Genomic DNA, 14,630 nt, shown 5'->3' with positions numbered 1-14,630 from the left:
AAAAAAAAAAAAAAAAAAAAAAAAAAAAAAAAAAAAAAAAAAAAAAAAAAAAAAAAAAAAAAAAAAAAAAAAAAAAAGAGGAATTCTGACTACTTGGAAGTATCTAATGATTGGTAATGTCTCAGAATGGAAATTGCAAAGAACACAATGGCAATCTTGCTGGTCAAAGGAATAGAGTTTAAATGAGTAGTAGTTGCAGATGACCACTCTGCTGAACCCACAAGGCAGCTAAGCTACACAAAAGAGGTATCCAAAGGCTGAAAGATTCTCTTCATGGGAAGGAAAGAGAATTTTCCAATGAATAAGAGAACTGAACTGCTTCATAAGAAGCAAAATATGAACTACAAGTGCAAGATGGGATGGATAAACAGATGAAGTCTGACAGATTCCATTACAATGGTATGTATTGGCACTAGGAGCATCCATTAATGCAAAACTCTAAAGATGATAAAATACTTTGGAAGGAGTAAGAGAGAAACAAATCCTTCCTTAGAACAAAATTTGCAAAAGAAATATCTTAGAAGTGAATAGAATTCTTCTGAAGAATTATTTCTTGTCTACACAAGGCATAAGATTCCAGTTTTCCGAACTATTAGGCCACAATACAAAGTAATACAAAAATAGGTAAAATGAACAAAAAAGCTTTATTTGATACAAGATAAAGACAGTAAACACCGAATTAATCAAAGCATGAAAAAAATGAAGAAAAATTCAAGGGCCTTAGAATGAAGTTAAAAGCTTGGATATAGGCTAAAATGGTCTTGCCCATTTATTAAGACAAATCTGATCTATATGTTATTTCTAAAATCTCATTGAAAGATTCTCCTGATTAAACAGTAAAAAAGTCCAAACAGTGGATGTTTCCTACACTAGTTAAAAAAGGCACACGAAATGCATGTGAGAATTAAAAAAGCAAACCAAAAATATCCGATGAATCTGAAGTAAAACACTAAATGTTTATGGGATAAGGAAGAAATTACTATAGAAAAGTTGGAGTCTCTTATGAGCCATCAAACTCAACCTAAATGAAGATGACCAGTTTTAAAAAAATCAGTAGTACAGAGAAAAGAAAACTTTGATATTGTTGGAGAAACATCATGTGCTTAAGCTTATTGTTTGAGATAATTTAATTGGAAGTGTTTTTCTTGAAAGCAGTGATTTCTCCATATCTCAGTCTTGCAGAGAAAAACCTTAAATACATTTTTACTTACTTTTTACAATCATATTTCAAGTGTTCATCCGTCAGTCAAAATAATTTGCCATGCCAGTATTTCATGCAAGCACAGAATAATTTTAAAGGCCAGAACTCCAACCAATTCACATTTTACTTTGTACGCACTTCTAAGTTAAGGATCATCTTTAGGAATCAGAATACAAATTGATACAGTTGCAGAAGTCCAGAAACTTCAAATAAGGGTAAACAAATGCACATCACTCTCAAGTTTATTTTGGTACTTCTCTCTTGTCTGTTGCAAGCTAATAAACTAATGAATGCAAACTAGCACTTGTACAAATGTTCTGTATGATAAGCAACTCTGAAGACTACTGCTGATGCTGGATTAGTGTGGCATCCTTAAACACCTTTTTTTATGCTAACTAGTTTGAAACAAGGAGTTATATTCATATCAAATAGTTAGCTGATAGACAGAGTTAAGCCCACAAGAGGTTTTAACTTCAATCAGATCCATACATCAAGAAATTTAGATTTCAAAGCATGTTTACATATCTAAGACTAACACCAGAAGAATCACAGAATAGTTTTGGTTGGGAGGGACCATAAAGATCATCAAGTTTCAATCCCATGCAATAGGCAGGGGCAACTTCCACTACACCAGGTTGCTCCAAGCCCCATCCAATCTAACACTGAATACTTCCAGGGATGGGGCATCCTCAACCTCTCTGGGCAACCTGTCCCAGTTCCTCACCACCCTCACTGTCAAGAATTTATTCCTGATATCTAATCTAAATCTATCCTCTTTCAGTTTGAAGCCATTCCCCTTTGTCCTATAGGGGCTTTCCACACTCATCATGAAAAGTCCCCCTCCAGCTTTCTTGTAAACCCCATTTAGGTACTGGGAGGTTTCTGTAAGTTCTCCCCACAGCCTTCTCCAGGCTGAACAACCCCAACTCTCTCAGCCTGTCTTCACAGGAGAGCTGCTCCAGCCTTCTGATCTTTGTGGCCTCTTCTGGACTAACTCCAGTAGGTCCATATCCTTCTTTTGTAAGAGGCTCCAGACCCACACACAGTACCCCAGGTAGGCTCTCAACAGAGAGGAGTAGAGGGGTAGACTCACTTCCCTCAATCTGCTGGCCATGCTGCTTTTGCTGCAGCTCTGGATATGGTTGCTTTCTGGGCTGAAAGTACACATTGCTGGGTCACATCAAGCTTCTTATCCACAAACACTCCCAAAAAACTACATTCACTCAGAGGGAAGGTATAAGTCAATATTTCCCATAACTTCATTAGTGAGAATAAGAATTACAAATAATACCTATATCTCAGTGTACTCTCAGTAAGCAAGTAGGTTTATAACAAAAGAATTTTCCCCAAGTTGAAGATAACATCTGGAAAGACTTGAGAATACGATCTCTTCAAGAAATATGCACAGTGTCTAACACCTGCCAAAACTAGCTCTTTGGCATAACCACTGGCTTTCTCACTTCTCAACTCCAATAGCTGACTGACTGCAAGGGAAGACATCCTGAAATCAGGATACGTTATCAGCTATATTACTACGTCCCCGTATCTGTCCCTGACTCTGATGCCTAAGTTTTTGTGGGGGTTTTTTTCTTTAAATTTTAGCCAATGTTAAAAAGTGATTGAATACACAAAAATTAATCCATGAGTCTGAATACACATCCAGTATTTATTTTTTCAACTCTTGATAGTTCCCACTTAAGATGAGCTTTTCCTAATTCTAGTCTTTTACACAGAAAGAAGTGTTCAGTGGCAGTTATTAGCTGGACACTCTTAGGAAACCTGTAGAAAGGCAGAATAAAAAATCACCTTTCTTATACTACACTCAACTCCCTCACCATTCTTACAGAATAGAAAAAATAATGTATCAATGTTCTTGAGCTGCTATTATTATAATATCATTATAAACAGATGGTCCTCAATACAATCAGTTATTTTCTGTATTTCTTAAGGTTGATTGCTTAACAAGATTTGTTGTGTGCAAATAGAATAAAATTCCAAATAAGATTACATGTACTTGTTGACATAATAAATATAAGTTTGTGTAAGTAGCGATGAGGAAGATTTAAAAAAAAATTAACACAGAAAAATGTAATAATGAGTTATTTAAAAGTAGATTATTATTGAGAAAGGAGATTGTATAAGTCAAATCAATCTGTCTTACCCAGGAAGCAAAAGCATGTACAACACAAAGTAAAATAAAAGAAATAAAGAATGAAGGAAGCTGATGCAATTACACACAAAGACATTCAACACCTATAATTGATGGGGTAAACAAAGTGACAAAGTATTTAAAATAGAGGTTTATTAAGAACAGAAATTACGGTTACTGTTCTGCAAACAGACACATCACACAGATGAAGGTTCTTACGGGCAACTTTAATTACCCTGAACTGTGATGGATGGGCAACACAGTGTGGCACAGAATCACAGAATGGGTCAGGTTGGAAGGGACCACAGTGGGTCATCTGGTCCAACCTGCCAGCTCAAGCAAGGTTATCCTAGAGTACATGGCACAGGATTGTGTCAAGATGGTTCTTGAGTATCTCCAACGAGGGAGACTCCACAACCTCTCTGGGCAAGCTGTTTCAGTGCTGTCACCTGCACAGGAAAGAAGTTCTTCCCCATGTTCAGGTGGAGCTTCCTGTGCATCAGTTTCTTCCTGTTGACTCTTGTGCTATTGCTGAGCACCACTGAGAAGAGCCGGGCTCCATCCTCTTGATACCCTCCCTTCAGATACTTAGAGACATTGATGAGGTCCCCACTCAGTCATCTTTTCTCAAGGCTGAAGAGGTCCAGCTCCTCATGAGTCTTTCCTCCCAAGAGATGCTTGCTTATTGCCCTCCGCTGGACTCACTCCAGGAGCTCCATGTCTCTCTTGTACTGAGGAGAACAGAAGTGGATACAATACTCCAGATGTAGCCTCCCCAGAGCTGAGTGGAGGTGCAGAATCACCTCTCTTGAGCTGCTGGCAATGCTCTTCCTAACGCACCCAAGAATACCAGTGGCTTTCTTGGCCATTAGGGCACACTGCTGGCTCATGGATAGCTCGTGTTCACCAGGACCCTCATGTCCTTCTCCACAGAACTGATCAATCTACATTTCTGAGGCTGCCTGGAATAATGTCTCAGCACAGGCACTGCACTGGTTAGGGAGAGGTGATGCACAGACAGCTCCTGCCATACACAAACAAGGAGCAATTGGTCGTGGATGTGGCAATCAATCACAGCCTTGGCTGTAGCAACCATGAAATAATGGAATTCAAAATCTTGAGGGGCAGTGATGAGGGCAAGTGACAAATGACTTCAGATACTGGATTTGAGTCCATATTGGCTTCTTCAGAGAAGTGGTAGGAAAGACCCCAGAGGAGTCAGCTTTGACAGTTCAGAAAACTAGCAGCTCATTCAGGACAATGTCCTTCAAATGCAAGGACTGTCCATCCCAAAACCCAGGAAGACAAGTAGGAGAGCAGCCTAGTTACACATGGAATAGAGGATCGAACTCCAAAGCAAAAAGGTAGTATATGGATGGGGGGGTGTCAGTAGAGATGGGCTAGAAACATTTCCCTGACACACAAATTTGGTTTTAGGGAAACAAAAAAATTCAATAGTTAGCCACAAGGTTGGTTATTTCCAAATACATACATTCATATAACATCTAATTTTTAGCACTGATAGAGCTGGAAGATGATCTAATCTGTGAATGCTAATATTCAACAACATACATAATCCCTTAACATATAAAAAAATGAAAGAAGGTTGACACTGTGCTTATGCTTTGAAAGGATAAATGGAATAACCCAGTACAATTAGACTTTGTAAACTATTACAAAACATCAACAAACCAACAAAACAGAACTGACCAACAAAAAGCAAAAAAAGGCTAACACCAAACAAATCCATAGACCATTATAATTTTATAATCACGCTATATTGGATGTATTTTGTGCATGTCGTATCTAAAGCCCTTTTAGTATCTCCTCTTAAAAGTCAAATGTCAGAGGTGTTTTTTTAAGAATGTAACTACCTTAACCATATGAGGAGCTACTTTCAAGTTAATTAACCACTTATTATATAATGAGGATTCTTCTGGAGCATTTAACTGAGGTCTAAATATTCCAGAGAACCTAGAGGCTTCACCTTTCACTATAACAAAATTTATTAGTTTATGAAGGTTTTAAAAAATAGTATTATGAAGGTTTTAAGTATCAGCAATAATGTAACCATTTAGTTTACTTTAAATTTCTTTATTTATACAGAACCAGTAAAGTAACATGAGTCAAAGAACTACTGCCATAATCCATCACTCCCTGGAATTACAATATAAATGTGCAATACTTACTTTTAACATGTCTTTGACTGCAATCCTGCCTTCCTTTCCAAGGAAAATATTATAGGGGTAAAGCCGGTCAATAACACGCTGGACTGACATCATAGGAAAGGAATCCTAATTAAAATTTAAAAATACAAATTAAAAAAATTATAGGCTCATTCTGTCAGCAGCCATTAAATAAAAAATCCTATATAGCTTTGAACTTAAAAGGGCAATATACAAATGTGTATTTGTATATTGCTACAAACAGTACTCAATTAAATATCAAACCAGAAATCTCTCAGGTGTAATTCATTATAATGTCAATGTCCAAAGTAGAATAGAAGAACTATGTCCTAATATTTATTTTCTTTCCTGTGCATAAATGGAAGTTAAGGTGACTGGCTCAGATACCAAAAGACATATACGGCCAAGAGAGATAAATCCCACTACCAGTAACTGAGTTTCACAGTACTACTAGAAAAGAATCAGTATGACAAGAAATCTGTACTACAGTAAGGATCTACTTGTGTACACAATGATGTGTACATTCACAGAAATTTAGAGGATTTAATTTTGATTCTATTTTATTGTACAGATCCTATTTAACAAGTCTGTTCATAGAAATTTCTGAGCAGCTTGATTAAAACTGTTCTGTTTTGAAATACGTTACTAAGTGTGCTTTCACTTTCTACACAAAACTGAAAACAACTAGGTTTTTTACTTTTTTTTGAAGTTGTTAGTTTAAGTACTAACTCTTATGTCAGGTGCTGCGAACTGGACAAAGATTTTATTATTTTGCTGCATTAACAGAGAAAGAAAGAGAAATGAATTTATGACTACTCAAGAAACTGTGCATAATGCCTTTCCTGGTATGAAAAAAGTGTTTCAAACTGCCTTAGTTAGGTACTGATTGTTTGCTTCAATAACGACTTGCAAATATTTAAGGACTACTTGTGTGTAACACTAGTGAAAAGCAGTCACTTGACTGGCACTATCTTTTTAAGCCTTCATCAAAGCCAATATTTTAATCAAATAAAACCAAATGATTTTCAGTTATACACTTGAATATATACAACTGAAAAAAAGTCCCTTGGAAATGAAACCAGGAGACACATATTCTATTAAATGCATAATTCAATTTATATTTATAAGCAGTAATAGATTTATATTACTTATAATGTTGCACATTAAAAAAAAAAAAAGGTAAAAATAAACCATTTATTGCACTGTAGTAAATGTACTGCTTCAAGGATCAGGGAGCCCTTTATTGCATTTTAAAAGCCTTCCATCTATATAGAAAGACGTACCATGTAATTTGTCCACATTATCTCAAATGAATAATAATTACAATGGCATGTATAAAATTAGCCTTTTCAGAACAGGTTCCTATGAAAAAATTGTCCATTTCAGCAGGCAGGAGTTTTCAGGCCAAGAGATATGGTTTGGGAATTTGTGAATCCACTACAGAAGATAAGAAACTACTCGCTACAGTATATTCTCTCCTTCCCTCCACACTTTTAAACAGTTAAACCAGCCAAGCTAGAAGCAGAGGATGGCACTGACCCAGCATATGAAGGAAAAATGCTGTAGCTAGCAATCACTGGGAACAGTCAGCCTGTAAAACCAAGTGATTAAACCTAATTCTAAAAGAAACAGTTTTCATCTAACAAAAACAGACACTGTCATACAACGGTAACACTTTACATTCTCTAATGTAAAATAAAATGCTTCCTTCATTCCATAGTTTAGGTAATAGCTTAAGGCTCATTTTCTTTTTGTTACTCTGAAAGCCATCTGGCATTCATTTAAAAATAATTTTTCACTATGGGGCTCAAGGAATAAAAATTTGCAATTTATTTTAAAATTCAACACGTATTTCTTTCCTAAAGCCCTCCAAATACTGCTTCATTTCACTGAACTTGAATTTTAATCACTTCTACATCTAACGTAGGATCACAAATTCAGAAAATAAATTATGTCTGTAAGTATCCAGCACAACTGAGGGGACTGAGCACCACAGTAACACAAGTAATTGGTATGTTTCAACGTATATAATCCAATAAAATATGTAGAAAGTGATCTGCTGCTGAGCAGTGCCATAGGTAGAATGACTGCGCATGAGACAACAGAGAACTATCCCGAGATCCTTCTACAGACTCCTGCACCTTGGAGAGAGGCTTTAAGAAACTGTCCTTGTACTTTACTCTCCTAGGCTCACCATATCTTCCTGCATGCAAAAGGGCACCAACCCCTCTCTCTCTTCATACAGATCTCCTCTCCCTGACTCCCTTCAGGAGGCACCTTCCATTTTGACTTTGGCTTTTTTACCATGTAATTATAAAGTCCAAGAGACCAAGGACTATCTGGGAAAGCAGAAAGACTGCCAAAGCTTTAGTTCTGACCTGCCTGATCTGTCACTGTAAACTCAGCAGCTGTACAGTTGTGTATTTCCCTATGAACAGTAGCTGCTAGGAAGCACTGCATTTTCAAGGGTGCACAACCTGCCTCTTCACATAACCTTCCATTTCCATGTTTATTCTAAATCCATCAGGTCACCCAAAGACCTAATGCAGGCTTCATCTTAGACAACGTAACTGTTTCCTCTACCCACATTGGAATAGTTTCTTGGGTCCTTTAGCATACCAGTGGAGAACAGTAAGTGTCTTCGTAATGCAATCAATCTGATTTAAAGCATTACATTAAATCCAAAGCACTTTTAAGTTGTGATTTTTATTTCTCCCCCCTGACTACCTGAGTGCCACCAGGTAAACCACAGATGCCCCTGAAGTCAGGTAAGATGATTAACCAGAAGGGGAAAAAAATAAATTGAGCACTGATACATTAAATCACAGCACAAATTTTATGTCATACCATACTTCATCCTTCAATATTATGCTATATGCTCGGTTAAAATATTATCCAGAGATATCTGAGTGAGACTTTTCTTCCTCAAACTATTCTTAGTTTTTTCGGTTGTTTTCTTTTTTAAATATTCATTTAAATCTTCTTCTGACAACATGAATAAACCAGGTCTAATTCTGAGAAATTTTAAGCCCATACAGTTTCACAGCATGTGTATGCACATACCAAAATCTGAACGGCAGCCGATAAGCTGTCTAAAGGAAAATCTGGAAGTCCCAGCGTAGAAGATTCTTGAGAGCAGAGAGTTGTAGCAAAAGACAGGAGCTGAGAAATTCTGCATAGGAAAAAGTAATTACAGAGTTTTATACATTCTATCTATATTTAAAATACTAAAGCATAAAAAGTTAAATACAGTTAAAGATGCTGGAACTATTTCTGAGTGCAAACAAGTAAGGTGTAACTGAAGTTCTAAAGCATTAAAGGACTCATTATCTGAAGGCCGCATACAAAAAGCTGTGTGAGCATATACCCACACACACTACATAATTTCTTCAGTTCTCGTCTCTATGCAGTGATAGAGAAACAAAAATAGCACGGGATCCTGAAAGGACATCGCTTATTCATTTATTCAATTTTTTTTAATTATGAAAAATTACCTCTCTGTGGAAATGTTTGATCCAATTGAATATAATAGCTGAAGATGGTCCTGAAAATAGAACATAAAATCACAGAATAAATTAATTTTAGGATCATACTGTGGGTCACAGGTCATGATATATAAGGCATTTTCTATCTTTCCCTCTAATTTAGACTTGAGGATTCTACTCACTCCTTGTCACAGAATTAATTTTATTTAGGAAAAAAAATCAAATTCTTTCTTTTAGGTTTTTATGTTTTATGGTAGTTACTTTGCTGCTGCAGCGTTCCATGGCAACTCTAAGCCTGGATCTCAGGAATATATTATTAAATATGAAAATATAAAAAATGTACTTTAAGATAAATTTATTACTCAGTAATTCTTTTCATAGGTGAGGTAAGTAAAACATAACACCAAAACATTATCTTTACTCAGTACGAATAATCCAATCTTCTGCTATGACTTTCACCTTAAAGGGCAGATGATAAACATCTCTAGCTTGAAATCGAGAGCGAAGGGGTGGATCCAAAGGGTTACCAGAGTATTTAGGTACTGGCAGGCCCAGTGCTATCACTCGAAAATCTTCACTGACCCGAACAATCTTCCATGCATCTAACTCTGATTTCGTATGATCCTAAATAAATTAAAATAAAGCAACAAAAAGAGAAAAAAACCACATTATATCATTAAAAACTTATGATGACTAAGCTCCAGATCAATTAACAGCACTGGTCCTTCAACTTAAACATGGTAGTGTTCTCATTTTTCATTCAGAGCAGCTAGAAAGCATTGAACTGGTCAAATCTGTGGAACATAAAAACACATTTTTCCAAAATGAACATAAAAAGAATGCTTGATTAGGTATAGCTTTCAGGCCTGTAGCAATTTGACCAAAAATCCCACAGATGGTGATGCCTTCTGGGATGTTACCTTATATTACATCATGTAAAAAGGTACCAATATAAGACTGTTTTTATGAAGAACAGAAAATAAACAGACCACAAAAATTATTTTACTCTAAAATATTAGAGTTACCATGAATAAGTTTTTTTCTTCTTCTCCCCTATTACAAGTGTAAAGGCAACTAAAATTTCCATTTTAAAACTTCCATTTACAAATTATGCTGTATTATATTAAATAATACAAAACTAGCCTCCTTTATGTATTATTGTCAAGTAAAGGATTAATTATATCCAAAAATGCAGTCTGTATCTTTCCACATCACAGTTAAGCCTTCCTTGAAACCATACATGAGACATTTCCCTCAGACCTAGATGCACATTAATTATTCACACAGGAGAAACAAAATGAACATTAGTTTATATAATACAATATTCCCCAAACAATAATGCAACAATATTAGATTTAGTATTGTAGAAAGTGATTTATTTAATTCATAAACTATTAGCGGTTTGCCTGAGGCCCTCATTTTGAAACATTTAATCATTAGAAAAGTGTTCAATAGGAGAAAGAAAATGTTTTGCAACTGAATTTAAGTTTGAATTCTCATTTTCAGTCTTTAAATACAATTACATTTTCAAAGTTTAGTTTTGAAATATAATAATAATGCTTCCAATAAGTGCATCTACTAATTAAATATTATAAAAATATTTTTGGAAAAGGTCTGGATCAGAAGAATTTTAACCACAGATGAGAGGCATAAGAAATAATGATATATTTTTAGAAATTCACTATGCTACTTCAGCACAGTTGGTAACTTCATACAATTGAGATCAACAACAGAAGACTTATTGCACATTTCCCTCCTGTGCCACATGGGTCTGAATTATATACCTAACCACAGTTGGGTATGGCCGACAGAAACATGAGCAAGCAGATGTTAGACTGACAGGTACGTGACTGGCAACTACAGTACATGAAAGTAAGATGCAAAGCACTACTGCAACTGTCAAAAAAAAAAAAGGATATTACTGAGTAAAATCCCTTTTCCTATCCATCTAACCATTTTCTATAGTTTAGGTTGCTCTTTACATATACTTTTGCAAATTAAAAGCAAAACAGCACCAGTGCACAAATGAAAAATACAGTGTCACTCATCTTGACCTCATTCGTTTGGTATCCTAACATTTTAAAGGCTTAGCAACAAGGCTATTGCAATGTTGAAGTATTATCAGAACTTCATGGGAAAAATTTCAACTTAAATATCTTTTCACAAGTATATTTTAGTTATTCTCACATTGTGGCTTCCATGTTTTAGAAACATACATACTTCATACAAGCTTAACATGGACTACTCTTTTCCCTGTGTAGGTAAGATACAAATGAAAACTTTTGGGTTTTGAAAACAGTAGTTTGAATTTCCACATAGCTCACCCTGCCTACTTCATTCCATGCAACGTTCCAGAAAAAAAAACAGAAACCTGGGTGAGATTTCCCCCATTTGACTTATAAGTACTCTCCCCTTCACAACAGTATTCCAGTACTATCTAGAGTAGAAAAAAAAAAAAAAAAAGAAAAAGGAAAATCCAAATAGCATTTGCATACCTGCAAAAGTTTGTCGTAACGCTCTGCAGACATGAGAAAACGACCATCTTCAAGCTGCATTTCCCTATTCTCCAGTAAATTGTTTAACACTGGCAGGACATTCCGCTCAGCCTTCTCCAAGCCTTCCAGAACAAGGATTCTGCCTTCGGTAGCTGCACGAACCGCGCACTTTAAAAAAAAATTAAACCCCACAATATTATAATTGAATCAAACTTTCCATATTTCATTAAATTCTGCTGAGAAAGAACCTCCAAGGGTTTCCCAAAACAGTGCTTCTCTCTGTAAGAATCAGTAAGATTCACATCAGTAGTGATCAAGAAGAGGCGCACCTTAACAGTGCTACACGTTCATAAGCTGGACTTTTATCTCCTAACTATTATAGGGATTGACAGAAATAAGTTCTACTTTTTGTACCAACAGAAGAAAATATAAAACTTTGCAGAATTTTAGTGTATACACAGTATATATTAATATATGTGGTATCCTTTCTTTATGCTGTCATGTAATATTTTTCACTTTTGGGTATTTTAACAATTCTGGGATAGCTATATAAGCAGAAAACATAAAATCAAGGTGGTTTCACATGTTGACAATTATATTAAAATATTTAGAAAAAAGTCTGGTATTCCTTTGGATTTTTCAGAATATGTACCTGCATAATACATCCTCATTACATTGCTCAGTCTGATTAGATTATAAATCTATTGAAACCAAACACAGATGATGAAAACATAACAGTACTAATAAATAATAAGGCTTTTTTAAAAGTGAAAAAATTTAAAATATTTAGAAGTATATTCCCTAACTGAATATGGTCTTCTAGAAAAACAGAATAAAAAATGCACCCATTAACTTGATAATCTTTTGGAGACTCAGGAATAGAAAATTATTTCTTTTCAAGTTTATTTGTTATTTACATATGGCTGCTTATCTAAGTGCAGAACATCGAGCCAAAATGTAAAACTAAACTGTGCTGGTGATTTTGTGCAACCTTATTATAATGACATTCACTCAAGTACATTAATGCACTTGTTATCTAATATTCCTAATTACTGCCCAGTAAAAGACTCCGAAATACAATGCATTCTTGTGCTCTTATGATTTGCAGACGTTTAATCAGATAACTACATGGCATGTTTGGGCACAGAGCACATTCGGAGGCATCAAAGAGTCTTTCTTTGCATTCCTATCACATTTAAATACAATTTTAGTCACAAGCACAGTTGCAAAGGGAGACAAATGAAGTCTCTTCCCATCATGTCTCCTATAAACTCCTGCAGAAGAACCTGTCATATAATGCTAGATGGAAATCTTTGATGAATACAATAGATGCTGAAAACTGGGTCAGAGAGAAAGAAGGAAGATATGAGAAAGAATAATGGAGAAGCACCAGAATACAAAAATAACCCCCCAAAATTACATATGAAAGCAGATGTATAAAGGATGCACAAGGATAAACTAGAGACAAAGAAGAGTTCTGCACAACAAATTAATTGCTTTGTGGTATAAAGAATCCAATTGAATCAGAGATCCATCCAAGAAGAAGACATTAAATGATAAGACTAATTAATTAAGATGCTTCTTATGTCCAGTTTAGAAGCATAACTAACAACTGGCAAATTAGCCATAACATAAGCTTTGCACATTGCTATTAAGATGAAAATAATTCCTAATCATTAATGTATCTAATCCGGACACAGGCAAACACTACTGAAAAAAGGCACTCCTAAATCCTGATACACATCTGCAGATCAACTTCCTTTCTTAGAAAGACAGTATTTTTATATCTAGCCTCACAATCAGTATCTGAGGAGCATAGAATAAACCCATTAAAACAAGCAATAATCTTCAGATTATTTCTCTTCCACTGATCCACCAATTCTTTAAAAAAGCAAAGAATTTTGTTGTTGTTGTTCATTGAGGATATTGTACTCTACTAACAGGCAACATAAAATACCCCTCTCCTTATCCCCTAAAATGTATACCAAGGACAAATTCTCTACTAACATTCTTCCCTAGGAAGGTCACTGGTCAAATAAAAAATCTGCTCCAACCTGCTTGAATAGAAAACCTGAGTCTCCACCAGACAGTCCAATACCTGGCATGAACAAAATGCTACTTTGTCTAAACGCAGCCTGGAAATACAGCCAGAATACACTTTAACAAACAGTTTATTTGCCAAGCTGGTTGGATTCTGCACATTATAAGTCTGTGAAGACCTTATGACTGATTTTTACTAGGCAGAGGAAAATACACATTCTGTTCATATGGTTTCAAAATATTTTGAGTATCCATAGAATCTTGTTGACTCATGTTGAGACACGCACACTATGGATGAAGGCTTGCTGAAATAACAGGCTTCCAGTATCAACACAAACCTCTTTCTTGAACTGTAGGACATCTGCTGTAGGGGTGACACTGCTGACAGTGAATGTTAGGAATTACATAAAAATCATTAACTTCAAGAAAGAAGATACTCTTCATTAGCAGTGCAATCTTGAGAAGCAGCCTACTACACTATGCTGACCACTGACCATCAGGATCAAGAACAGAGCTTGGAAACTGTTTGAAGTTTTCATTCAAAGTTTTATTTCTCAGGAAAATAAAATTTCAAAAGATATGCTACAAATCATCTTTGTCTACCCATATATACCTTTTACAATCAGCTTCAGGAAAGACTGAATGCACAACCATGTTTTTTACTTCTTAATCAAAGACACCCCATAGCAATGATCCTATGACCATAACCTAGGTTCTAAAGTACCCTGACTGGTCTTCTACCAAACTGTGTTCATTTATTTATCTTCAAAGCCTATCTGAAAGAATGGAAGTTTTTGTCCAGAATACAATGAAGTAATGCACACTTCATCTACCCCCCTAAAATTCTTGTGTAAAGCAGCATAAAGTTCTGCTCTTAGGACCAGAACAGCTGAACTAATCTCGCTGAACTACACTATTTCTGCATTCTGATTGGTAATTAGTTTAGTAAGTTTTTGCTAGGCATACTACGATGCATCCTCTGAGTCATTACTTCAGCTTTATCTGTTGTAGGAAGTGGGACCGGCCAAAGCCTGCAGAGGATCGAGCTTCTGGCAACAACAGCTGCCCGGAACT

At 35.6% G+C, this 14,630-nt stretch overlaps 1 protein-coding gene across 1 annotated transcript in view; it reads right to left on the bottom strand.

The window, feature by feature from the left end:
• VWA8 (von Willebrand factor A domain containing 8) overlaps positions 1–14,630 on the bottom strand; it is a 174,600-nt gene that overhangs the window by 129,546 nt on the left and 30,424 nt on the right. The window contains exons 5-9 of the mRNA XM_027888842.1: positions 11,517–11,684; positions 9,481–9,645; positions 9,031–9,080; positions 8,600–8,708; positions 5,540–5,644 (exon numbers count right to left, since the gene is read on the bottom strand). Coding sequence (XP_027744643.1) covers positions 5,540–5,644; positions 8,600–8,708; positions 9,031–9,080; positions 9,481–9,645; positions 11,517–11,684 — 597 coding nt within the window. The remainder of the gene's footprint in view (positions 1–5,539; positions 5,645–8,599; positions 8,709–9,030; positions 9,081–9,480; positions 9,646–11,516; positions 11,685–14,630) is intronic.

The sequence above is a fragment of the Empidonax traillii genome, unplaced genomic scaffold, assembly GCF_003031625.1.
Source record: "Empidonax traillii isolate 1590-97213 ecotype Southwest subspecies unplaced genomic scaffold, ASM303162v1 scaffold247:size2371522, whole genome shotgun sequence".
Classification (NCBI taxonomy): Eukaryota; Metazoa; Chordata; class Aves; order Passeriformes; family Tyrannidae; genus Empidonax; species Empidonax traillii.
The sequence above is the reverse complement of the archived record's forward strand: the minus strand, read 5'-3'. Positions and strand labels throughout refer to the sequence as shown.